General features: G+C 36.4%; 1 protein-coding gene across 4 annotated transcripts in view; it reads right to left on the bottom strand.

Moving 5' to 3' along the window:
* Positions 1–26211, bottom strand: part of ANKIB1 (ankyrin repeat and IBR domain containing 1) — a 92201-nt gene that overhangs the window by 24371 nt on the left and 41619 nt on the right. For all 4 annotated transcript variants that reach the window (XM_037382474.1, XM_037382477.1, XM_037382476.1 and 1 more), the window contains exons 3-6: positions 18482–18782; positions 12205–12387; positions 4713–4830; positions 2048–2256 (exon numbers count right to left, since the gene is read on the bottom strand). In XM_037382474.1, the coding sequence (XP_037238371.1) occupies positions 2048–2256; positions 4713–4830; positions 12205–12387; positions 18482–18782 (811 nt within the window). The remainder of the gene's footprint in view (positions 1–2047; positions 2257–4712; positions 4831–12204; positions 12388–18481; positions 18783–26211) is intronic.

The following is a 26211-nucleotide window of genomic DNA, read 5'->3' as shown; positions in this document are numbered from 1 at the left end:
GGTATATATATTTCTATGCCTCCCTATTGAAAAAGCGTATTTTGGGGTGCCTTCCATCATGTCCTCCAGCTCAGTGAGTGCTTCATCCTGCAAAGCACTAGGACATTATAGAGTTCTAGCGATAAAAGGGACCTGAATTTTTCATCAGCCTCACAGGCAGTCAGAAATGGAGTTCGGAGATGACAGAAGCTACAGGAAATGTTTAGCATCTCACACTACCAGGTCCAAATAAAGGTGGAGCAATCTGGTTGTACAACAGCCGCAAATATTTTAAGCAATAATCTACATACATATGTTTTTTTTTAAATAATTATTTATTGTGATAAAAAGCCTCAAAGTAAGTTAAGCTACAAATATTCCAACAGATATACCACTGCTGAATTTTATACAACTAGGTACTACCAAAAAAATAAAACACTGAATATTGAGACCAACCCTTATTCTGAAAACATTTAAAGCACAGAGATGAAACTGCTCATTGCTTGTGGTTAGGTGTGAAAATAAACATTCATGTTCTTCAAGGAGTACAAATGGATTTTTCTTTCCAGAGGAACAAAAATTCCATGCAAATTTACTTCAGCTTTCAATACATTAGATATCATACACACATAGCACATTTTCAAAAAGTTAGTCTACAGTACACCACTTTTTAAAAGCACTTGCATCACAGCCAAAACAAAACCAAACAAGTTGGCCTTTAAAGTGCAAAACTTGATGAAGGCATTTATTGTTTCAGTTATTTCAGCTTATTCTTCTGCCAAAGTTAAATATTTTATAAGTTGCCAATACATCAAAAATATTCATTATTAAATTCATACGCGTTTTCAATTTTGTTTAAAATGTAACTTTAAAATCAGGAATTTCATGAAGCTCTGACTTCAAAGTATCAAGTGCAGGACATTTACCGGAACAGTTTTAGTTACAAGATAGGATGTAAATGCAAAATCTGAAAAGGAGCTTTGTAGCTTGGGGTTTTATTTTATCTATGCTTTTTAGTTTTCTCTTTCCATAAACATTTTGAAAATATGATTTTAATGGCTCTTTAACATTTCTAAATGAACAGGAATACTAGATGTATAACTCTGGATTTGGATTCAGACACACTAGATCTAGAATTGCAAACCACACCTGCATTCCTGGCTTATGGACAATCAGCGAAAACAAAAACCAAAATGTAAAACTGAAGACGTAATCCTTCATTACATATTTTAATTAGGAAATATTCCCAGACAATATTTAACTACTAATGTAAATAAGTATATGATAACATTATTCCTTCTACATAGCTTCTTTTTCAGCATTTTACAATTAAAGACATAAAAGACTTCCACGCAGGAATGCAAAATCTTAATTTTAATACGAGATTTAGGGATGATCCATTTGCAAGACTGTACATAATATTATAGAAAAATGCTTAGGTAGGTCATGGAGCAGAAGTTTTATAATGCTGCAGCTGCAGATTATTAAAAAGAGAACTCTGTCTTCCAAAAGAACCACACTGATTTTAATGAAAGGCGCTTTCATATTTAAAATTTGCAATAGCCTTGTAAACTGCTTGAAGCAGCCCACACATAGTAAAAGTAATTATAAGCTTACAGTACACTAGTGGGCTGACATTTCAAAATGCAGACAAAGAGAATTTTGTTTTCTAAAGAAAAAATTTTCCAAAGGCAGGGTTCACAGCATTAAGTACATTCAGGGAAATGGATACAGTGGAAGTGAACATCTTGGTAAGTATGAGATTAGAAGCAAAAAGAGCCAAATGCACTGATGTGACCATAGCTGGCTAAAATTCTACTTTTGTGAGTGACAGCCAAGGTGTGAACAGAGTGCTTTCCATTAAGCAGGTGCTCAATTGTGTTATTATATTGAACATTTAAGGTGTCAACTTCTCTGTTCACCACTTTTGGGAAGAGAAACACTTTGCAGCTTTACAAATGTATTTTCAGAATGAGATGGTAACACAGCTCTCCTATCCACATAGGTGTGCTATGTTTAGAAATAAGCTCTTTTGCCCTGCTAGTTTCAGATCTATTTATAAACTTACCACAGCTGTCTCAATGTCTCCTGGCGAGGGGCTGATTTCATCAGGGGAAGTTACAGAAGAGCGAGTGGTGCGTGGGGTTCGTGGAGAAGGGAGCGTATCCCATGCGTTGTATCCACTTGGAGGTGGAGTTGGCATCTGAACCCCTGAACGTTGGCAGCAGTTCTCCGGATTGGACATCCATGCTTCAAGTAACTTCTCCCTGTCCCAGTCTTCAATAAATATATAGACACAGGAAATTATGCAGGTGACAATGTTAAAAATATATTTTGTAACTACACCCTCAAAAGAATATATAAACCCTCAGCTAGAAAATTCAGAAAGAAATTATATTTATCACGGGTTAGTTTAGTTTAACATGTGTAAAGATATGCACTCCGAACATATTTACACTTAAAGAATTATAAATTGTATCTGCATTTTTCAAATTACCCTAGGCTTATAATCTTTCAGAGGGGAGGTGACTGATGCTAAGATACAGGTAAAATTTGCTAGAAGTTTTCTTGAGCTCCTTTGTTGTCACTCTATCTTTAAAATCAGCCAGGGTTAAGACATGCTACTAAATAGATTCCACTGTGTTTCTTTACTAACTTCGGATTTTTAGTAAAATATGAGGCAGTTATATTTGCTGAATTGCCTCTCTTATCCTGAAATCAATTGCTGATTATGAACTAGAAGAGAAATAGGAACAATACTGAAAAACACTGTAGAAGAAGTGACGTTATTAATTTTCATGGCTGCTATAATAACATTTCTTTATCTTGGTTCTAACTACATATTTCTGCCTCTTTATTAAAAAAAAAACCCCAAAACCAGAAACCCGAAAAACCCTACCAAAAAACCACTCAACACTTGCAGCCTGTGTCAGTAAATTGATACAATTGTATGATAAAAGAAAGCGTCTTGGATATTACATGTCTGTAAACTATTAAAAATAGTACACAAGAATGATCTTTCCAAGAATTTAAAACATGCTTTTCATATATTAAGCACAAATTGAGTTGAGATTTCACATTATTCTTTTATGAATTTCAAGATTAAATGCAAAAACATTACAATTTGGCATTTGTTTCCCCAGTTGTCTAAGGCTTTGTAAGTAGCTCAGTAATTCCCCCTTACCAGGCTGAACCAATGCCTTCACTTCAAATAAAATAGTTTGAATAATTTCTAGTGTATGACTACAGCTACAGGCAAAACAGTTGACTTTCTCATGACTTGTAAATCGTCTGTGCTTTTTTCTCCGCACTGGCCAATTGCATTAAGTAACTGCTACATCACTAGGGCAACATCAGTAGAATGACCTTTCCAACACAGACCGATTTCTTCTCAACTTTGAATCCCTGCTTGCTAGATGCTGGCAGACATTTCTCCACAGTTTACATCAACCTCATTGCTTTTGGACTTATTATGGGCTGTGCTGTGAGTTTGAACGCTATTGCCATATTTTTCTTACTCAAAATGTCTGCACAGGTTACAGAATCTGCCTACCCACTTAGTCAAATATTTAGTAATATTTAGCCTTAATGAGAGTAGTCTGAGCATCCAAAATAGCATTCAAATGTTGCACATATTATAAATACATTATAAGTATTAAACACATAATCAATGTTAAAAAGCCATAAATGCAAAGATATGCCTTAAGTATCATCAGACTGGAACAACTTCATGTTGACTTAATCAAATGTTAAAAGGGATACAAATACCTACTATTGAAAATAATGTAAGAGATGAGTTTCAGGTAGCATACCACCTCATGAAAGTCTGCCAGATTTTGTGGGTTTAAAATGACGTTTTCCTATTTCACTTTTCCCTTTCATTTTCACAAGGAGCACACAAGAAACAGGGTATGGAAGCTTAATCCAGCATTATGGCGATGAGCATGCAAACCATTAACTGCCCGAGTAGTTCCTTTGGCGTACAGCAACAATGCAGATGCTTCAGTAAGCATATGTTTTGAATCACTGAATCAAAACTTAAAGCCTCCGCTGAGTTTCAAAGATACTTTTGTCTGGAGTGAACATACTGAATTCAGTATATCCTCATTCTGACAACCCCAGTTTACATTACACGACAAGAACATAGACTGAATTCAGTGAAGTTACACTAGTTACAGATACAAACATGGAAAAGTATACTCTATTAAAAGAGTAACTATAAAAAACCTTTCAAAGGCCATACACGCTTATGCTTTAAACTCCAAGGCAATTTCCAACCATCTATTACAATGGTCAGACTGCTTTTATTGCAACAAAAAAATAAACAAATAAAAAAATGTTGATCCAGTTTTATACACAAATATATAGTGGCAGAAAACCAATGGTCTGACAAAAACAGATACAATGAAATTGACTTTTTTGACAAATAAAACCATGGAAGTTCTACTTCTGTGCCTCTCACTAAAGTAGGAAAGCTCTGTTTCTCCACACTGCTTCAGTTAAATTCTCTTCCATTGTAATTCCTAATTTGTACCTCTTTCCTATTGGCTTCCCTGACTGCCTCAATGCTTTCTGACACACCACAGCTGTACTTTCTGAAGTACCTGGGTGAACTGTTTCCTGGTATTTGATGAACTGTTACCTCTTTTACTTGGAAATAAAAAGTAAACATACAACCGCAACTGTGATTTTGCTGAAAATACATTTCTTTAGTCTTCAAGGTTTTGGATTACCATGTGCTCGAAGTAGAGCTTCTGCAGTAAAGAGCGGGGCTTGGAGCATGTCAGCAGATTCCACGATCAGCATATCCTTAAGCCTTCGCAGGTCCTGAAGTCTTAGCCCCTCATACGGCTTTGAGAAGAAGAAAGACAATTTATGTCTAGCAGTATTTTCCAGTTAGCCTCTAATGCCATATTAAAATGAAAGCATTCAAAGCACCATTAACTGATTATCATCTCAACTGGGAGGTAGTATGTGACAAAATGTATTCACTGTGCAGACCAATGACCATGCAAAGCTATACGGAAAAACAGTAACTGTGCAGTATTTACAGTATGATCTTTGTACATTTCAAAAATCTAAAAGACAGTATCTCTAGGGTTCTCCACTAAAATTGAAGGCCATGTTCAAATGATGAACTATCCTAACTGACTCCCTCTCTCAAAAAAAGCTAGATTTCCACAGAATCCAGCTGAATTTTGAAGTGATTAAACCTCAGATGTTGTGGCATGGCAAGAGAACGCCTGACTAGATTTGAACTAAGGATTTCAGAGGAGAGCAAGAGAGAGGTTAATATGCGTTGCATGTAGATTCTCTGACACTAACTTTATACGTGAATTGAGACCCATTAACTTTGCATTGATTTGGGGGAGGATACATCGAGATGTTAGATGGGTATAAGATATATAAGATATATAAGAATGGGTATGTTTGTGAACAGTATCAGGTACCGGTCTTTTAAGGCAATATCTACCCTCACAGAAGTGAAGTCAGTCATGAACAGGATAGATGAGACATGCATTAGAGGTTCACAGAAACACAGAATGGTTGAGGATGGAAGGGACCTGCAGATGTCATTTGGTCCAACCCTCCCACTCAAGCAGGGTCACCTAGAGCCAGCTGCCCAGGACCGTGTCCAGACAGCTTCTAAATATTTCTAAGGCTGAGGATTCACTGTACATGAAGATGCCAAAATTCTTTTTGAGACGCAATGGCCGACCAATAGCCCTACACAGTCAGAGCTGATCATCCAGGTGCCGTCCTGGTCTGGAGCTCCATCCCCTTATTATAGTGTAAAAAAAAAGGCTGAATTAGAAAGACAAAAAGGCAGTATTTTCACAATTCTGAATTAGCTCCAACCAAGGTACTACAGATGCTTACACGTTTTGCACACTCCTTTTTTAAAACTAAGAAAGGAAGAACATGACAGTAAATAATGTATTTGTTAGGGCAAATAATATATTTGTTATTTGCATCTGGAAAATGCCCAACAGGTAGAAAGAGAAAAACAAGTGACAGGATACATGCAGTGAATGGATACAGAAAGCGTATGTAAAAAACTTACTCTCACATGCACTGGTTTTATTTATATAAAGGATAGCCAACAAAAGAATTAAAGTATTTGACATAAAACTGCTATGTGCTCAGAACTTATGAGTAACGTGGCCACCAAATGGCAATTGTCTTCACCAATTTGGAGAAGAAAGGACACAGAGCAACAGTAACAGAAAACCACAGTTAAGATTATGCATCATTATTACCTCCTATCTATATTTTTATTTTATGTAGAGCATAGTCCAGGACTCCCCAGTGCTAGATGATATGCACACACATGCATGCATGCATACATACACACATGCAAAGCAATAGACTGGTTCTGTCCTAAGAAGTTTACAATGTAAGTAAAAGTCTACTGTGCATAATCCTTTGAGGATAACAGGCAGAAGGCAGAAGAGATGGGGGAGAATGGATACCCTGGGCTCCTAAATGATTTTGTTCTTTTGAGACACTCTAAAAACATATCAATGCTTCCTACATTCTAGGTATCATAATAAACTCTGTAAAATGCATCTAAAAGCTTAAACTGAGTCCTACAAGGGCTTCTTCTGTTAGCTAGTCAGTAAAATAAACAGGAACTTCTTGGTATTAGAAACTTTGTGATCGGCAAGAGTAATGGTGCCACAGCCCTGTACTGGGTCTTTGTTCTTTTCGAGAAAGCAAGAGGAGCAGAAGAGAAATGGACTTTTGAGTGTCCTGACCTTTACTTTGATTGCCCAAGTTCAGGGAGTTTCTCTATGTCCTTGCATTGTTGATCATGCATGACTCAGTAAAGGACAATCCGAACATTAATGGCTTGCACTGAAATAAATCTGGGCTGCTTGATTCATAGCATACTGGAATTTGAGTGACCTACTTAATTTCTTATAAAAAAGATAATTTATAAAAACATGTCACAAAGACAGGGATACAAACAGCTGGGTGCATGAATGATTATAATTGTGCAAATATACTGCAAAAAAATTGGAAGCAAATATTAAATCATCTTGACTGAATCTGAACTGCGTTTTGAATTAGAATTGTAAAACAAGTAGCTTTCTCAGCACAACAGTACTCAATTCTTGAAGACCACATATATCCTAAGAAGAAATGTCTTTTCTGTTAAACCTGCAACATATATACATATTTAAGAACTAGGATCTTATCCTGAAATGCAGATATGCTCAAAATTATATTTAACCGATCAGGTCTAGGTCAACCACTGGCAAGTATCTCCCTTGAGTAACAGACTATTATATTATGTCAGCTGGAGCATTCCAGACAACCCAGAAGGGGTTTTTGGATGCTGCAGTTTTTAAGAATCCTAATTACATCTTTTTAAGCAATGAGGGAAGTATTTCTTAAGAATTTGTTTGAAACTTCAGACTTTTATTTTGTAAAATAATATATGAGCCCACAGAAGAAGCTGAAAGGAAGGGAATTCTAGGCTGGCACCATTAAGCAGCTCAATCTGGAAATTCCAGAGTGAAGGCTTTATACAACAAGCAGCTTTAAAAATGTTAGTGCATACAATACACAGTCTTGCAGAGACACAGTCTTCTGCTATAAGGATGTATATCCTTAATAAAAACATACCTCTGCGGTATTACAACTACTTCAAACATTGATGACTATATCTGCACTGTCATATACCGTAAAGGATTTTGGTTACAGCTTATCATGCTCAGAGACCTCCTTTAATACTCATTTATGGAGGAACTCTTTATTTGTATTTGCTGTAAAAAAGGCATTGCTCAGTATTAGCATCATGTAACTATATAATGATTTTGGAATATACTACTTGAGTTACTACTGTAACACACTGGTGAGCTTCTCACCACAGATTTCAACACTTTTGTATTCTCAAAAGCCCCTCCTTTTAGCTATTTTCTTCTCAAGTTTTTACCACTAATATTTAGATATCATAAATTATATAGTTTTTTTTTTTCTCCTGAAAGCACTTTTAATATATAAGCTGATTATTTTAAAGTTCATTTCAAATTATTATTATTTGCTTCACTTTTAAAATATCATTAAAATAGACAAGGGCAAAGTAACTTTCCTACAGTGATGACTATATAATTAAATGGTGTCAAATCAACTCATTTATGGGTGGATGGAGTTCTATAGTTAACGGAGTCATATTAAAAAAATTATTTATACTCCATGTAATTCATTCAAGTATATACACTATATGTATATAAATGTGTACATATCTTAACTACCTGTTGTCCCCTTCTCTCCTTTCACTTAATAAACCATTCTCTATCTGCAAAGATAAAGTAAATTTTAATCAATTTAGATAACTCTATATTTACACTTGTATAATATATATATTTATATGATGTCGTTCTGGAGCAGAAGAAAACCATTCCAACTGGTATACACTCACTAAGTCTGTGATACATTGACTAGCAGTGTATTTCTACAGTATGCCATGACCCGTATGTAAAATTAACTAAGAAGTTATATACATTGCTATTGCACAATATATTTCACTGAGTATGACTGAGAGCCAAAACTGTTCTGGATGATCTGCTCTGAAGTGCTGCTCATTCCCAGACGCTTCTTATATAAGTTTAAAACATTGCATGATGTGAGTGAAATAAAGGTGCCTGTTATCTTCCAGGAATACATCACCAAGATAAATATGCTCCCCTGCTAGAATAAACATCAAATTAAAAGACTGTACAAATAAAGAAACTGCAAAATCTATAACAGCCATTTAAAAAACAAGCAGTTACGGTCATATTATTTAGTGTAACTTCAATTAGATTTAAAAGAAAAATATAAACTTTGATTTTATAGAACAGATTTTTACTTTTTTAGATTGTTCATCAACAAAAGAAAAGAATCAAGACAAAGAAGTTCATCCCATATATTCCCCTGGCTTGTTTTCTAATACCCTTTCTACTGCCCACACAACATAGAAGAATCTTTTGCTACAACTGTGTTAAGAGTCACACTTTATACTCCATTCTTAGAATATTTACCATTTCCATTCTATATAGGGTAATGCAGACTATGTATGTGTTGGCACATGGTTTCCTTCCAAACTGTATTTTGTGGAAACACACTTAGCACATGTTTCTGTTTCAAATCTATTCGGGCCAGTTTTCTGTCCGTTATTAACTGCCGTCTCTAATTTGATCACTAAAATGTACTAAAACTAAAGTAAAATAGAAATGTTGCTTTAATGAGGTTTTAAAAGGTTGGGTAACGGTATGACAGAAATGGACTTTATTCAGAAACCCCTTTCGGAGTAAACTGAACTGCTGGAAGATGGACAGGTCTCTGCTGTTGGGTCTACTCAGCAATGTGTATTTCTTGACAGCTTGAGAGCCTCTGTAATCAAAGAAAGGTATGTGTGCAAGTTATTTTTTTCACTATTACAAGTATTTTGATTCTAAACATGAGCAGTAACGTAACTACTTGGTGAATTTCAGTGTGATGAACACCACCAACTGGTTCTCAACATCAGAAACAAAGCTCTGTTATTACTCTGAATATGCATGCTTAATTCAATGACGCTGCATAGAGCACTAAAAACTCTTTTGCTCTGTATGAAAAAGAGGATTATTTTCTGCTGTAAACATGGTAGGTCTGGAAGGGGAGGTATTGGGTACTATGAGTCCAGACAGTACTGTGCATGTCATAAACACCAGAGTTAAGCCCATTTGGTTGTTTTGCTTGGGAAGAAATCTCATTCATGGTTTTCAAATGTTCATCTTTTCCTCTAACCTTCATTCAAGAGATTAAATTACTTTGAATTGGTGTTCCAAAGTTTTTTAATTCTTCATGAATTTTTTTGTACTTTGGAAGGATGTTGAAGGGCATCACTGAACAATTACTATCTAAACGCTACATTAAACAAGCATTTTGCACACTCATGCCCCTCGGTGTTTAATATTTTTTAAAATGAAATTGAGAGAAAAAAAATGTAGAGGACCATCTTTGAGGGGCAATTTTGGTGAAGGGTATGTGTTCTGGGGAAGGCTGTTGGATCACCTCTTGTGCCCCATTAAGCCAACAGCTGGAGGGACCACCATAGCCAGTGGTAAGCACAGCTTTCACTGCCCATCCCAGACATCTGCCCACAGACCTCGAGGATGAGAACATGCAGTCATCTGGATTGCAGTTCAGTGCTAGTCTTTCTAAGGCCGGGGTTTTTTCAGCTGGTTTTGGCTACACTGAGGGCCAAGATTGAAAAACAAACTTTTCCTGGCTACGTGCTCTTGGCATCTCTCTTGTGCTAGCACTTGTACTGTTACAGTTACACAAGAAGTTAAGAGAACTTACCCCACTGAAAAGTCACAAAGAGAGGGGGGTTGGGAAGAACCGAGCACATGAAGGCAGAACTGCTCTATGGAAGTGAAGCCCCAAGACCACCAGTTTGTGTGCCAAATTCCAGGCTGACATTTTTTGGCTTGTGAATCTTTGGAACATGCGGGAAAGCTGCCCTGGTATGTCAGATGGATCTAGGTTGGCAGGCCTGCCTGCATTTCAGTTCTCATGCTCCACAACTTTGCAAAAAACAAGTCAAATAAGGAACAGAACCGTATCTTTTAACAGTCGCAGTGAAGTGACCCCAAATTAACACAATTACCTTTTACTCAAGTCTTTTGTAACTACGAAGTCTTTAAACTGATTTTGCTCTGAGCATCTACCTTAAACAGTCGTAAGAGATTATTTTCTCTTGCTGAAAGGCCTGTTCAAGTCGTTCTTGTTTCCCCACCCGTATTTGTAAGTTCACTATTCTCTTGGCTGTGCTGGTGCATATGTCAGCAAACCCATGGTATAATATAATGACAAAAATTATTCAGCTTAAATAAAACAAATATTACCACTCTTTTAAAACTTTTTCTTCTTTTAAGCCAAATCATTGCTATGAACCAGCATCAAAATAGTTCTACTCGTACAACCAAAGGAGCAGTAAACTGCAACTGTGGCAGGAAACTGCAGCAGTCTTTTAAAGTGGTTTTGCCAACAGAGAAAATAGAATTTCAAACTATACTTTTACAACAATTTGGGTGTCTCAATCTGGGAATATTCAGAAAACCTAAAATCAGTTAATTACATTTGGTATTTCAATGTACTATTCAAGTATATTAAACCTCATCTCAAAATCTTTCATTTAGCAATAAACAATTTAATTAAGCTTGCTTTTATTTGCATTTACTCAAGAAAATTGGTCAGAAAATTAATTGACCAGTACAAAGACTTTCAAATAAATGTGACCATGAGCGGTATTTTTCAGGGAAACAGATGATGTGATCTAAGGCTACTCATATAAAAATCTGAATTAATTTTCTTCTGAATGTCATTAGGTCGTAAGTGGGCAAAGCTAGTGAAAGGCAAGGCCATGCTACTTTTGAAGGGAACAGCCATACAGAAATCTATTGTCCTTTAACTTACACAGAGTTACTTCGTAGTATTTACTGATTCATATAATTTAATCTATGTATTCTTATTTAAATTTTAGTTAATTAAAATCTGATAATGGATGGGGAAGGGTGCTTCTGCTCAGAATCATTTTGGTCAAACTATCCTTATCAAATCACAGTCTTTATCAGGCATATAGTGTCTCTTACAAAAATTTACTTTAGAATAACACCACCTGTTAGTACCTGTTTTTCATACAAGTTTTGGTATGCAATGGTTTTATAACATGATGCCTGAAGCAAGAAAGTAAATGCACTGTTTTGAAATCCTGCACTACTCGTTTTTTGGTGATATTCAACCCAGTCAGTCTGGGAGGATTCACCAGAACATTTTCCCTGTTGTATCCCACAGATCTTCACCTTTTTAGAATTTCTCCTGCTCTCATTCTTAGACAAAAAGGCATTTGAAGAAATAAAAGTACGTAAGAAATGTTTGTTTTAGAGAAACTGTTTCCCAGCTTACTGGTCTCACTGTATTTTCTCCAGACTCAGAGCCTGCAACACTTTCAAGACATTCCATGGAATTAAATATATGAATAAACCTTCTCTCTAGTTTTGACAATATGTGTGTTACGTTCCCCAAGCTTAACTTGAAAGCTATAAAGAGCTGTGTTAAAACCAAATGGATTACAAATACACAGTACCAAGTACAGTACCTACCAAAATACCTTGCATAATAATTTTGTCATAATGTAATGGCTACAAATATAAATGTGTAAAATACCCCAAAATTAAAGTATCCTCTGACCTCTTTTTTGTCTAAAGCAGCATATTCAGCTTCAATGCTTTCAGCTTCGGGATCACGTGAAAATACCATTCGAGATTCCAGGTTAAGAGCCAGCTCTTTGTGGTGTTGTTTCTCTGCGCAGTCACATGGGGTATCTTTATTTTCATTTTCTGCAAACAAATCTCCACCATGTTTTACTAGAAGCTGAAAAGTAAAACAGCAAAATAAACAGTTATTAATTACCAACTCTAAAAATACCCTGAAGATTGTCGGTTAAGAGCAGCACAAAAAAACATGAACAAGGAAAACAGAAAGAAGAGAGAAATATAATAGCAATGGTCTGCCGGAAGCAAAGATACGCTATTGTTATTAAATAAATTACTGGTTGCTTTCAAACATGATTATACCTATACCTACCATAACTCCACAGAACCCCAAAATCTCAGAAATATGTTACAAGGCAACACTGTCCAATGTCTCTATTAGGTTTCAAAGATTAAAATTCTGCTCTACTGCTACAGTCAATACTCCATAGAAAATAAGGGGCCTGAAGTCCACAAGCATCTGGCAAGATGCAGCTATAAGCACCTTTAAATATTCTTTATATATGGGTATAACTCCACCATTATTATCAGCACTGGTATACTGGTGGTGACAGAAAATGAGAGAATCCTTGAGTAGGAAGGATGATGGGGTACCAATTCACAGATTGCACACAATACTACTGGTAGCTCTACTTTATTATTGAGAACATGAGAAAAGTGAAATGAAATAATACTAACTCTAAAAATCCTAATACAGTCTAGTACTGTGCCATTTCACCAACGTTGTCTCTTGCCAATAATCACCCAGACACACAGTCTCTAGCTAATAAACACTAACTGTGCTGCTCTTACTACCTTGCCAACCTTGTCTCTGCTACAAACTAGTCTGATACAAGCAAGGACAACATACGACAGATTTTAAAGGCCAACAGTGGACCATTTTGCTGATTTACCATGACATCTTTGTAACACATGCTAAACTTCTAATGGTGGTGCACCCAGTACAATTATTCACTACTAAAATGATTCATCTTATTTCTAAACAAAACTAAAATCTATAAACATTATCTCGCCTTCAGATCATGATGGCTGTAACACTGTTGTGTATCTTCAGCCAGGATATTCCGAAACTCAGCTTCTAATTTTTATGCTTCTGAAAAAATTAAAGTTTCCCCCAAATGACCTGTTGTCCACATAAAACTTTCAGATCATAATCAGTCACTTCTTACTTTTCTTTTCAGCCGATTTTATTTCCTTCATCTGTCACTTTAAAATACAGAATGTATTTTACATACCTAGATTCTTTGGAAACTTTTCCCATATTCTCCAAAACAAAAAGAAATGCAAACCTCAAAAACCCACAAGCCAGTATAATAACAAGATTTAGTTGAGAAGATATTAAGTGTCATTAAGTATGACACCGTATTTTATTTCCATAGCAGAGTACCAGGCAGAAATAAAGATAATACTGGGATAATTATCAAGATAACTGCAGGCTGGGTATCTTGTTCTGTCTCAACTTCTTAACATTGCCAAAATTTTGCCGAGTTTCACGTTCTGTCTGTATATTTTAAACTCTAACAGAAATTTAACTGAGGCAACTAAGATACCTTCTGAGGAAGAAAAATATTAAATATACTTGAAGGAACACTCCATAGACCTATGCAGCTCAAAATCTAATCCACAAGTTGAGGAATATGCAAATCAACCAGCTTTTAATAATGATGCCATATTTCTCCGGCAGCACTGTTAAAAAGGCTTGTGTCTCTTAAGTAATTAAAAGGAGATGGATAATCTAAATAATCACCTTAATAATTTAATTGCAAAAATGCCATTTAATATTCCAAATATGCTGTGATAGAGCGGAATATAGTTGCATAAAATCAAACCTATTCAGCATGAAAGGTAAGTCTTTTTTTCTATTCAGCACTTTCAGGTAAGCACATTAACTTTGCCCAAACTACCTCTAGCAATGGATTCCATACAGCTGTTCTGCTCAGAGGAGAAATTTAACACATGTGAATGGAGTAGTATCAAGACTGCACATTTAACTATCAACTCTGAACAAACCAACTAGTAGCTGGTTCACCCACAAGGGGCTATGTTTGGTTTTTCCTTTCCTTATGTGGGTGTGGTAAGGAAAGGGGAAGATACAATCTTGGGGTTTTCCTAAAAAGTTATGGAAAAATAAGGAGATGATTAAAGAGGACTGCTGCTCTGAAATGAGAGCAACCACCACAAACTGCCAAAAGGTGCTCCTGGAGTTCTAAGTAACCCTCAGTTTACTGGAGAGAGGGAAGACAACTTGACAATTAGGCAATTGTGGGTTTTATCTCTTTCTGTTTTGTTAAGATTTTTAATCCTCAAATACTTCCAGGAACAAAGAGATCATTGTTAAATTCCTTCACCAAGCTGTTTCAGGCTTTTCATAATGTACTGTTCCTGTTCATAATCCTGTTCCTGTTGAAGGAGTTAGGACTACAGACTATACTGGAGGACTTAAGATGTCTTAGAGACTAATCTTAGGATCCAAGGCCTTCTACCCTATGGTAGGGCACATAATGAAGTTTGAGCTTGGGGATGTACTCTATGTTTCTAATGTAGAAACCATGATTAGTTAAGACTACACAACTGCGTCCAAACTCTGGCAAATAGCAATCCAAGTGGATCAGACTGTAAATTCTTCTTCAAAGACAAACTGAAGGCAAATTAGAGTCAGGAATGGTTTAGTCAATTGAGCAGTATGTATATTCATGATAACATAAGCCAGTTTATATAATTAAATGGGGAACTAGTAGTCTAGTAGCTGGATTCGTCTTATGAATCATATCACAGATGGTGAGAAATAGCAAACAATAATTTTATGAAAAAACGCAAACGGTGAACTTATCATGATGAGTTTAAAACCAACTGATTTTACAGTCTGTGGTTAAAATGTGCAGCCCAGCTCCAGAACCACAATCTACTCCACAACTTACGCTGCAGTGACTGTGATTCTTTCCAACATCATAGCCTGCCTGGATCTTACTGTGTGAGCTCATGAGCTTCACGCTCTTGAAACTGAAACTTCTGAACAACTGTGTCTACCTCTAATACCACTACATAGCCCCATTTGCAGGCCTGAAGGCAGAATAATTGAGGCTGAAGACTCATTGCTCAAATCCCTTGTAAATCTGAAGTCTAAGTTGCCTGGGAATCTCAAGTGTACAGAAAGATAAATGACAAAAAATAGAGTTCATGTGTATAATGTAATTGTTGTGGGGTTCTTGCAGTACATACTGATATGCATCCAACTATAAACACTTCACAAATCAGTGTAATAGACATAATATTTCATAAATGTGAGCAAGCTTGTAAATACCAGAAATAGAAATATGTTGGAAACTGGTTACTAAACTTTTCTTCTGTTCACCATTTCTCTACCAGACGCAACCCTTTCCATATCAAATAATTTTATGTGAGTGTTTTTAAGACTCTTTGTTCAAAGAGGCTGTTAAATGATGAACCCCGGTATCTCCCATTTTCTGATATGACCTGCACATTTGTCCTCTAATGTATAATAATGTTTAAAACCAATTGGATCTTCTTGGGAAAGGCTAAATAGAACAATTGTGACTGAAAATGCCTGTAGCTAGAATTTATCAGACAGCTGAACCAAACAAGTGGCAGTAAAAAAAGAAAACAAGGGAAAAGTACCAGCTTTATGGAATTAATAATTTTTGTTTGTTTAACAAAGCTAAAAAGAATTAAAAGTTGACAATCAACATAAAAGCAGTATTAACATAGACAGCCTGATATTTATTTACAATTCAACCACATCAAAAGAGGCACTCAATCAATCATATAACCATACAAATAAAGAAAGGGTCATTCTAGTTGACAGGAAGAGCCAGGCAACACCTCTATGTCATTCAGTTACCACATACATAATTAGCAGGGTCTGAGCATAACTCAGCTAGCAAAGACGGCACGGTGACTTGGCTCCCTGTAGAGTGTGTATATAATTTCTAGGGACGTGTTGAAGACAAACCGCTAGTGTGGAGCTTGAGGAGCTTTAACAACATGGGGCAGACAAAAGAGAAGGTGCAGGCTGTGATACTGGAGGTTAAGCATCAGCACTTAACAGCAGCATCCTCTTAACTCCTTTCAGTACTGAGCAGGGGACCAAAGAGACAGAGGCTTAAGTTACAGCACAGAAAATGGCATAAGGAAGCTCAGTTTCCATTCATTAGAAGCTCAGAAAACTAGGATGACACCAAAAAGCTTTGGTGACCACCTGACCAAAACTGTAACATTAACAAGAGTGACATGCTGACCAAGAGCAGAAATACTGCAAGGGCAGAAACCACAAAAATAAAGGAAACTTCAGTCACTGCATCTCTCAAGTACATTGAGAAAATGCTATGCTAATACATGATGCTTAATTAAAATTTCAGACTACATAAGTGACAGAATAATAGACAATAGTTAGCACACAGAGAACCAACTCCTGACTGTCCAGAGTAGTCTACAAGACGTAATTCAAAATGTTATCATCAAAGAAGCACAAAATGTACTTAGATGTACCATTCTTGCAGAAGCAGAAAGAAGACAAATAACCCACTGTCTGCTTTCTAAAAGTGGTACTAAATAAAAGCATGGAAAAAAATTCTAGAAATACCAGAACAATCTGTGAAAGTAGAACAATGGGACAGAATCATATAGGAACTACGAAGCTGAAGCTGTCTCCAGATCTGTGAAGAACAAACTCTGGGAAAGGTAAATGTAAAATCACAATAAAGAAGGCTCTGAATGTTTTTTGAGCAGTATGCCAAGTGCATAACAACTCAGAATAAATAATTTTAAAACATCACACAGTAAATCTGTCAATGTGTTTCTAAAGTTGGTTGCTGGACAAAGTGCAAAAGCAATCTCAAAAAACATAAAGCAGAAAAATGATATGAATTGCTGGGAGCCCAGATTCTCTGTGGATGTACCACACATGCTTTATGAGGACACAAAACTAAGTCTGTTTCAAATTGAAGTCTCAGCACAAGAGGTCCTGGAAAAACCAATAAACCAAATACTAATATACATACCCAGCACCAGATGGTACTTATTCATAAGCTCAAATATGAAACTTCTGAACTATTTATTGTAACATGCAACTTAATGCTTAAATCTGTCAAAGCACAAGCTTAGAATGTGGTAAAAGTAACACCAATACTAAAAATAGCTCCAGAGAAAATCAGGAAGGTACAGGGAAAACATCAGTTTTGACTGGTGACCTGTCTCTGCAGTAAAGTTCCACAGGTGCTGGGACCTGACTGTTTAAGACATGCAGACCTTATCTAGAAACGAAGGGGAATAATGAGGTGATAAACTTCGCTGGTGATAAACTTCGCTGATGACACTAAGTTAACGTAGTCTTAGAAGTGTAGTCTCAATAAGCATCAAGTTACAGACAGAAGAAAAATAACCTAAATTGTACAAATAAATACTAAACTCTGAATAAATTGTTACCATTCAAAACAGAAATCTTGACATAATAATAGACAGACTTATGAAAATGTTAGCTGTTTTTGAAAATGTTAGATGTCTGTTCTTGCGTTCTTTAAACTTAATTACCATCACAATTACATACTAGTATAGTTTAAAAATAAATTTGATGGGAGACTTTCAAAGTCATTATGATTCCCAATTAGTCATTACTATCCACTACTTTCAAAAACATTAAAGTAATTTTAAATTTGTAAAAAGGTAATTATATTTAAGTATGTTAGCACAGATTATGGCATAGTCTAAAAAAACTGGGCACTGTAAATTAAAGACATCAAGCCTGTTCTTGAAACATGGACAGCATTTCCCAGCCTCAGTTACAGAGCAGAACAAAAAGAGCTCCAATTTTCTCTCAGGCAGTTACTTCACTTCTCTTTACACATACCGGTATGCCTATGCCTACCTTCAAAGCTTTTTCTCTGGTGTTAGAGCCTTGCAATTATTTCCAACTTTTATAAGCCTACACAAGTCTTCATGCTGAGGAGTTTATGTCATGAAGTTAATGTATATGTAATCAATTTTTTCATTGTTCTCCACAGACAGTGCATGTTTTGGGCTGTTTATCTTTGTAAATTTTCCAATTAATGATAAAAAAGAATTTTAAAATTAATTTAATATACTGCATCGTATTTTTTTTCCTGAAACAGCTTGTTGAAACACTGCATGTCATTTACTAATAGCAATATATAAACTTGTGATTATATATGAACATTTACCTCGACACAGGTTTTCATCCCTGAGGCAGCAGCATAGTGCAAAGGTGTATTTTTTTTGTTGTCAACAGCATCAATGGCTGCTCGTTCATATTGTCCTTCATCCAGCTTTGCTCCCTTCCACTTCAGGATCATTTGCAGACAATCTGCTCTTCTGCAGTCATCTTCTGAGGGTCGTGTCAGGCGAGGATGAAGAGCTCCTTCTGAGATCATGATCTGAGGTCCCATACACAGTAAGTGCATAGATGTCTCATTGTGCACATTCCGTTTATTTGGGTTACCATCTCTAACAAAAAGGAAAGTTCTGCAGGGGGGGGGGGGAACAGAAGAAAAATAATTAGCACAAAATTCCACTCATTTCCTTGAAAGGGGAAGGGTTTATTGCGACAGCTCTCTTTTCTTCTTGCCAAGATTTTGATTAGCCATGTTAGTGATAAACATTCTTAGTAGGTAATCACTACTGGACAGCTCTCCATTTTTCTTTGGAGTCAAGAGCCGGATCTGGATGAATTACTGAAATATCATTAAATGCCATATATATTTACTCTGTCAGTGTGCAACATAAATTTTAGTTTGAGAAATTATTCCAAAATTCTGTGTTGTGTTGCAATAAAAGTTATTAAGTCACAAGATTGATGAAATGGATACTTGCTTTTTTCTACTGTGTATCCTGAATAGTAAGTAGTGCATTTGGTAGTTTGCAGATAGATAATGCCAGAGCGATTTCTTAAAAATTCATTCTTATTTCCTGTATCTTTTGTCAGATGTCAATGCAGTACTTCCTACTTATTGAAAACATATGAAATATTTTTCCTACTAGCACCGCATGCACTGAGGAAAGACTCTATTTGCTTTTTCACTCTAGAATATATGGAAGTGCAACATAATGCAAACCCTCACCTATGCAGGTAACAGAGGTTGGCAAGAATTTAAGTCTTCTCTTGAATGCTTTAGAGGCAGTTCAAAGTGGACAATATACTGACAAAAAGGATTAGCTTAGGAATGAAAGGGAAATAATAAAACTGACTCCTGGAATCACAACCCTGATTTCTGACAGCTCCTGAGACAAGGCAGCTCTCTGTGCTTCTTGCCAAAAGAAATTACAAAAGTTATAATCCAGTTCTGAAATGGAAGAACCGAGACATATCATAAAAGCCCTGTGAATCCAAACTTGCTTTAGCCTTTTGAGGTATACTAAAGTAATTTTTTTATCAAGGCAGAGTGAACGGTAGGAAATGGCAGAGAAGAAAGACCATCTCTTTGTAGGACTGTCGTTGGAGACACAGCAGTGGTGAAAGACCAGAGAGGTAGCATCAGGCTAGACCAAAGCATGGCATATGTTCAAGAAGTCACTGCAGAAACACCTGCACTACTCCCATAAGCATCTCACACATAAACCCAGCAGAAGCCGCTCTTCATCTCCTCTCCAGGCTGTTGCCTGACTCTGAACAGTTTTCAAATATGAAAAAACCAGTTATTCAGGAATCCTTAAGTCGATACAGCTTCCACCCTCCCTGCCCTCACCGCTAAAGCTCATTAAAGGGTTTTAATAACTTTCAGTTTAAAACAGGCATCTCAGCCACCTGAAGGCAGGCGCTGCCTGAATACAAAATCAGACCATCTTGCTCTTGGTGAACGGTGGAGAGCAGAACAACTTGATAACCAAACTGACAAAAGAAAACATTATTTACCTCAGTTATTGCCTTATGCTGTGGTTACAAGTCTAAATGCTACCTCCCCTTTCCATCGTCACTGAATACCTCCCACCAGGCACTACACAGTATCCCTTTCTCACTCCCAAAGTTCTCCCATGCTCTGTTCAGGACAAAGAATAATTCTGAAATTATTTCATTAATAAAGAAGGAGGCTATACATGGTGGGTGTGGGATTTCCCTTTCTGAAATTATTAAACACAGGCTGGGCAAGTATTTCAGTAGAAAAAACCAGGCACAGCTGATCTGGTCCTGCAATGGAAGGATGTCTTGATGACAGCTGTCGGGTCAGCTGGATTTCTGTCCTTTCCTCCCTCTGAAAAACTCTGAACAGTTAGAAGTTCAAAATGAAACTTACTACTAAAATACCGTTCTTATAAATAAGAGATAACAAGTTATTCAGAGGAAAACATAAAAACAAAACAGGCTCCTCTGTGTCCCATTTTGGCAGGAAAAATGTTCCTTGGAGAAATCTCTCTTTCATTCCATGATAGCTGACATGAAAGATGCATTTGTTAGGAAATACGAATATGCCAAACTTGAGATTAAATATGTTGTGAAAAAGTGAAAGCACATTATGTTTGCTTGGGGTTTTTATTGTTTTCAGATAAAAGGGATTTAGCAATACAGACAAAATGCTTCACAGCCAATGACATGAAATAAGACTAATCAGTATCAAACACTACCCAAAATGAATTTGCTTGTTTGAATTAGCTTCAAACCAGTCACCAAATCACCCCCAATGTAGCCTCCAATGCATTTGTAAACTGCAGTATGAGCAGAAAAATGTAAAGTTGTTCATTTTTCAAGTCAGAGTCCTCACATCAAGAATAAATTAAGCTTTTTTTTTTTTTAAAATATTAATCCCTTCTCCCCTGCCCATGGCGGTTACTATCCATATGCCTCCTAATGTTTTATCCCAAAACTCTTGCATCTTCCCCAAGAAAAAAAAAAAAGAGATCATAGCACTTGTAAGAAAGAGCCAGCAGCTAAAGATTGTAAAAGACTTCATGTGTGGCCCCTTTTTCAGTCATTTTTAAAGCTAGGTAACACTAATGTTCAAGTCAGTAGGCCTAGCTATTTTTACCTGATGCCTGTAACAAAGTTTGTAACTGCAGCACACATCTGTTAACTTCAAATTTGCTGTGGAATGAGTAGAGGAGAAAGGATAAGAAGGGGCCAGATCCCTCCTGCAATCACCACAGTGGACTGCACTGCAGTACCCAGAGTACCAGTTTTCTGCAGAAGCATTCAGCAGGAATCCCTGCGGACACACAACTGAGCAAGTACCGAGATTAAAGGCTTCAACTGGCACCAAGGCACAGCACCAAGCTCGCCGTATGAAGCTAACCGAGACAACTCAGTATTGCAGAGTGTGGACTTTGTCTTTCACAACAAGTGCCTGAACTCTTATTTCAAAGTTTGCACTTAAGACTGTTTAACGTGCTGGATGGCTGCAGTAATTAGACCACCATATTTTGACTGTCAGGGGAGTCCTTTGGGTATTCATTAACCACATCTTTTCTTCCTGCTTTGAGTTGCTTTATATTCAACATACTGATTGAATACTACTACTCATATGATTGAATAATACATACTACTCCTCTAATTCAAAGTAAAATGTTACTTTAAAATTCAGTGAACTGTCTGTGGTTTCTGTATGACACTGACCCAAGGCTTAAGTTTTTTTAATTGCAAGAAGACCTGCACTGTCACTCCTTCCAAATCAGATGAAGTTTCTCTAGTATCTTTAGCTATCTAATCATTACCTTCTAGGCTTGATAATATTATAATGTACATAGCTGTTCTTAATATTTAGCTCTTCATCAGTGGAATTCCATACTGTGGTATTCAGCATGGAATAAAGCATGTGATTCATTCCTGAATCAGATTACAGTGCATCTGATTTCAGAACAGCACAATGTTTTTGTGGTGACCCGTGAAAGACGTAAATCACACACTTTGTCTTAAAGATCAGTATTTTACATACAAACAAAAAAATTCATAACCTCGCTAACCTAACAGCAAGGTTAACTGAATCATATCAATTAAAGAGATCATCCTGCTTGTATTCATCTCCCCCTTTTTATTTTTTTAAAACTTTACTATATTTTTCCCAACAATTCTTTCAAAATTCTCTTTAATAATCCCAAGCTATAGGGACTTTTTGACTGACTATATGCTGTAACCTATTAGTTTTCCATTACTAAGATTTGTGCAGGTTTATAGAAGAACCTTTGCAGAAGACAAAAATGCTGAATAGATACAAATGCTCTCCCATACCTCAAGGTAGGCATTTCACCTTATCCGGAACAGTTCAGTTATGAGATAGTTCTGCCCTAGGCTGAAACTGTGCATAAAAGTAGAATTTGAAGGCTGTCAAACCAGTACCCCCTTTTAAACCCAATATTACTCTCCAAAGCATTAAACAACAGTTTAAAGGGTAATTTTAGTAATGACTATTAATTATCATAATATTATATATTTTATATATATTAACTATTAGTATAAATTTTTCCATAATAAAATTAGGCTTTTGTGGGGAAAAACCCAATAAAGCTCTTGTTTTAAAAAGTTACGTATATACTAATCTAAAATGAGAAGTGCTTACAGCCTGCCTGCTTGCAGACTCTCTGTTAAACAAATAGAAAGGTACTTTTCTGTACTAACCAAATGATGAAAAAATCTAGGATGGATTTAAATCTTTAGAAGTGTCATTGCGCGGTCTTACTATTGCTTCATAGCACAAAGAATATCCCTACTCAAATAAATCTATCAGCAAGGTAGATTTTAAACTCTTGCAGCAAGAAGTATCAGCAATTTTTTTTTTTCCAAGAGAGAAATGCAAAAAGCCTCCCTAGGAAGTTATTCCCTTGCCTAAACGCAACATTTGTCCTTCTGTCAGAGTTATCTGTTAAAAAAAATTGTCCAACCATCTCTAAATATGTTGAAATCTTCAGTAAAAACCATATGCAAATTTTCAAGAACGATTTGTGGGATTTATAAAAAACACTGTTGGGCTTGGGGGAAAACTAGGCTTGATTACTTCTTGTTTCTCACTCAATATCTCTGTCTCATAAATGAGTATGACAAACACCAGAGCTGCCAAAGGCAACCAGCACCTTGCTCTGGACACATAAATAGGCTTCAAAATGCCAAGTAGCCCCCCTTTTTCTCTCCTTAATCTCTTGCAAAAGTGAAAGGATCAGCTCTTCAGTGTAAGGGGAAGTCACGTCAACACTGAAAAGCCCAGCTGAAGCCATGACTTGAAGTTCAAATGCTAATGTGTTGTCCAAAAAAGGATAAATTAATACATTTTACATCCACAAATTCATTATTCAACAGGGATCCATTTCTACCAGTGGTATCTGGCATGTAAGACTTCAACAGAGCAGTGCTATAAACTCCTGCAATTTGGCTCACAACTTCAGAGGTATAAAAAGCTAAATGTCTGGAAATGTACTGATAGAGTGAAAATATGCATTGCCTATGGGAAATACCACTTAACCACAAGGCAGCCAGACTTTACTAGAGTTGTAGTTTCCAGATTTTGCTTCAAGCTATAGTTCTTTGCAGAATCCAAACCTGAGGTGACAAAAGCATCAAAAAGTACTGGAAAAAGTGACAAAAAAGAAAGGGCTGTAATATTCACACCTACTACTACCTGTATTTGCAGAAAAGCAGCAAGAGAGTCAAGATCACAAGGCTGTGAACTTGAATAATAAACAGCTGGCACATTCCCTCACTCCAGGAAGATAACATCAACAGAAGCGTTTCTTCAGGTTTTAATAAAATTATGCATGTTTGGGGCACGAAAACCACCATATTTACAGTCTCTTTGTCTCTCTAAACAAATGTTATATACATGTGTACACATGTATATATATGTATGCATATAAAAACATACAAAAATGTACCTAGGTACAGAAAGCCAGAACAAAAATAAAAACTAGTGTAAAATGAAATTATAAAGGTAGTTCTGACAGCTGGAGACTAAAACAAGTCTGAATCTGCTCAAAGACAGTAAAACTTACTGACTTTTGAATGGAAACTTATGTAAAATATATATAAACTATACAGAAAATTGCAGTGTTGCTTTAAGCAATATAAGAACAGTACTATAAAAAGTTGAGCTGCAGCAGTGAGATAAAAATAATCTGCACAGGGTTACCTTTCACAACATCCCCTCTGGTCCTTGGGTTAGATAGCCTGTGTAAGTCCAGCTTGCCATTAAAAATAAAAAAGTTACACTGCATGCTGCAGTGCAGACATAAACCCAAAGCTCATAGCTTTCTGAGCATTAAGGGACATACAGGTAAGCCATGAGTTAAAACAACATACAGAAGAGCCAAGCCCTGTTACGCAGTAATTTCAAAGTCAAATGCAATGAATTAATTCATACAATTATTGAACCATTCAGCTTCCAACACAATAGGTCAATACTGATGCATTAAAACTTGAATAATCACAGTTATTTCATTAATTCAAAGTACTTTCCCCTGAAAATGTACTGTAACAAAACAACCAGTTACTAGCAAGCACTTCAAGAAATCTTTTTAGTTGGCTGTACAGATGTATGAGCTGGTTTAAATAATTTTGTGCCGAGTATTATTATTTACCCGACGTTGAAAGCTGTATCTACTAAAAGTAATTATTGATATTTTTATTCATTATATAGTGGTAGAAAGTTATTTATTAGTACTTACAGTTTCTTCTCTGTTTCATTAAGATTCTCAGGCATCTCTTACAGCCCAGGAATCTTTTGAATACAGTAAAAACTGGGGCAGGTGACAGTGACTATTTCTATTCTAACATAAGGAATCTGCTGACAGATCATTAACTATTTATCAAAGACAAAAAATCAGGATAGTAGTCTGTGGTTTTTAAGCCTTAAATTCAGTTGGCCCCTTGCCTAAGAACTGTTAGGAACACCACCAGAATTACCATAGTAGTAATATCCTGCTATAGTAAGGAGTGAAGTTATACCAGTGGTGAGTTGGGCTAACAGCAAAGGGAGCATCTAAGAGGCTGTCAATGATACCGTCTCCACTGCTGATGGAAGTTTGCGAGGAGCTAATTCTTCTCAAATTTGAAGTCTTCACAGACATTTCACGATCCCTTACGTCAAGTACTCCACTTTGGCCTCCAGTTCTGTATTTTTCCTAAACAGAAATGGCTCCCATTTGTTTCCATTCATATGATACCTACCAAGTACGGTACATCTGGCAAAATGGGTTAAGTCAATTTCCTGAGTACTCAAACAATTTCTGCTGATCTTCAGATAAAATCACCAATTTGAGAACCAAGTCCAGAATATGGCACATATGAATCCTGCCTTTACTTAGAGCAATCTAAGGTTCAAACAGAAATCGTTGACTCTGCCAACATACACTCTTCTGGGCCTCATGTTCAGTACAAAAATACTGCCTAGAACACAAGCACTGTCCTCACTCTCTCCTAAACCGGCTCTAAAAAGCCTTACAATCTTTTTCACTCTATTGCTGTCATTTCACCTATATTTTCCCAAAACAGCTTGTTTCCAAAAGACTACTAAAGTGACTAAAGTTTGACCAGCACCTGGGTCTGAGTGCCAGTTCTGGACTGACTCATGTTAACGTAGCAACCCATCACCTAAAGACACCTAAGCAAGGTCTTGAGATATAATACACATCAAGAACTTGATATTCTCTTTACTGAAAAGATACAAATAGGTGGAAAGGTTTCTTTGGTTTAGTGGTTTTGTTCAGCTAATATGATTAAGTACAACCTTCTGTACGTAGATAGCAATCTTTGGCATGATAAAACACAAAAAAAACCCCAAAAGGGACAATGTGCAGGAGTGGCAAAGGGATACAATTGAATTGTGGAGCACAGATCCAAAGATGATGCACACTACAAGCCAGGAACAGAAAACTTGGTTAATCCTTACATTTGTTACACTGTAGGCCAAAAATAGCATGCTTTATATATGGTTCCTGTGCCTGTTAGGAGGAACAGCAACACTGAAACACAGAATTAAAC

Source organism: Falco rusticolus, chromosome 4 (genome assembly GCF_015220075.1).
Source record: "Falco rusticolus isolate bFalRus1 chromosome 4, bFalRus1.pri, whole genome shotgun sequence".
NCBI lineage: Eukaryota > Metazoa > Chordata > Aves > Falconiformes > Falconidae > Falco > Falco rusticolus.
Note: the sequence above shows the minus strand (reverse complement) of the source record. Positions and strands in the feature narration are given on the sequence as shown.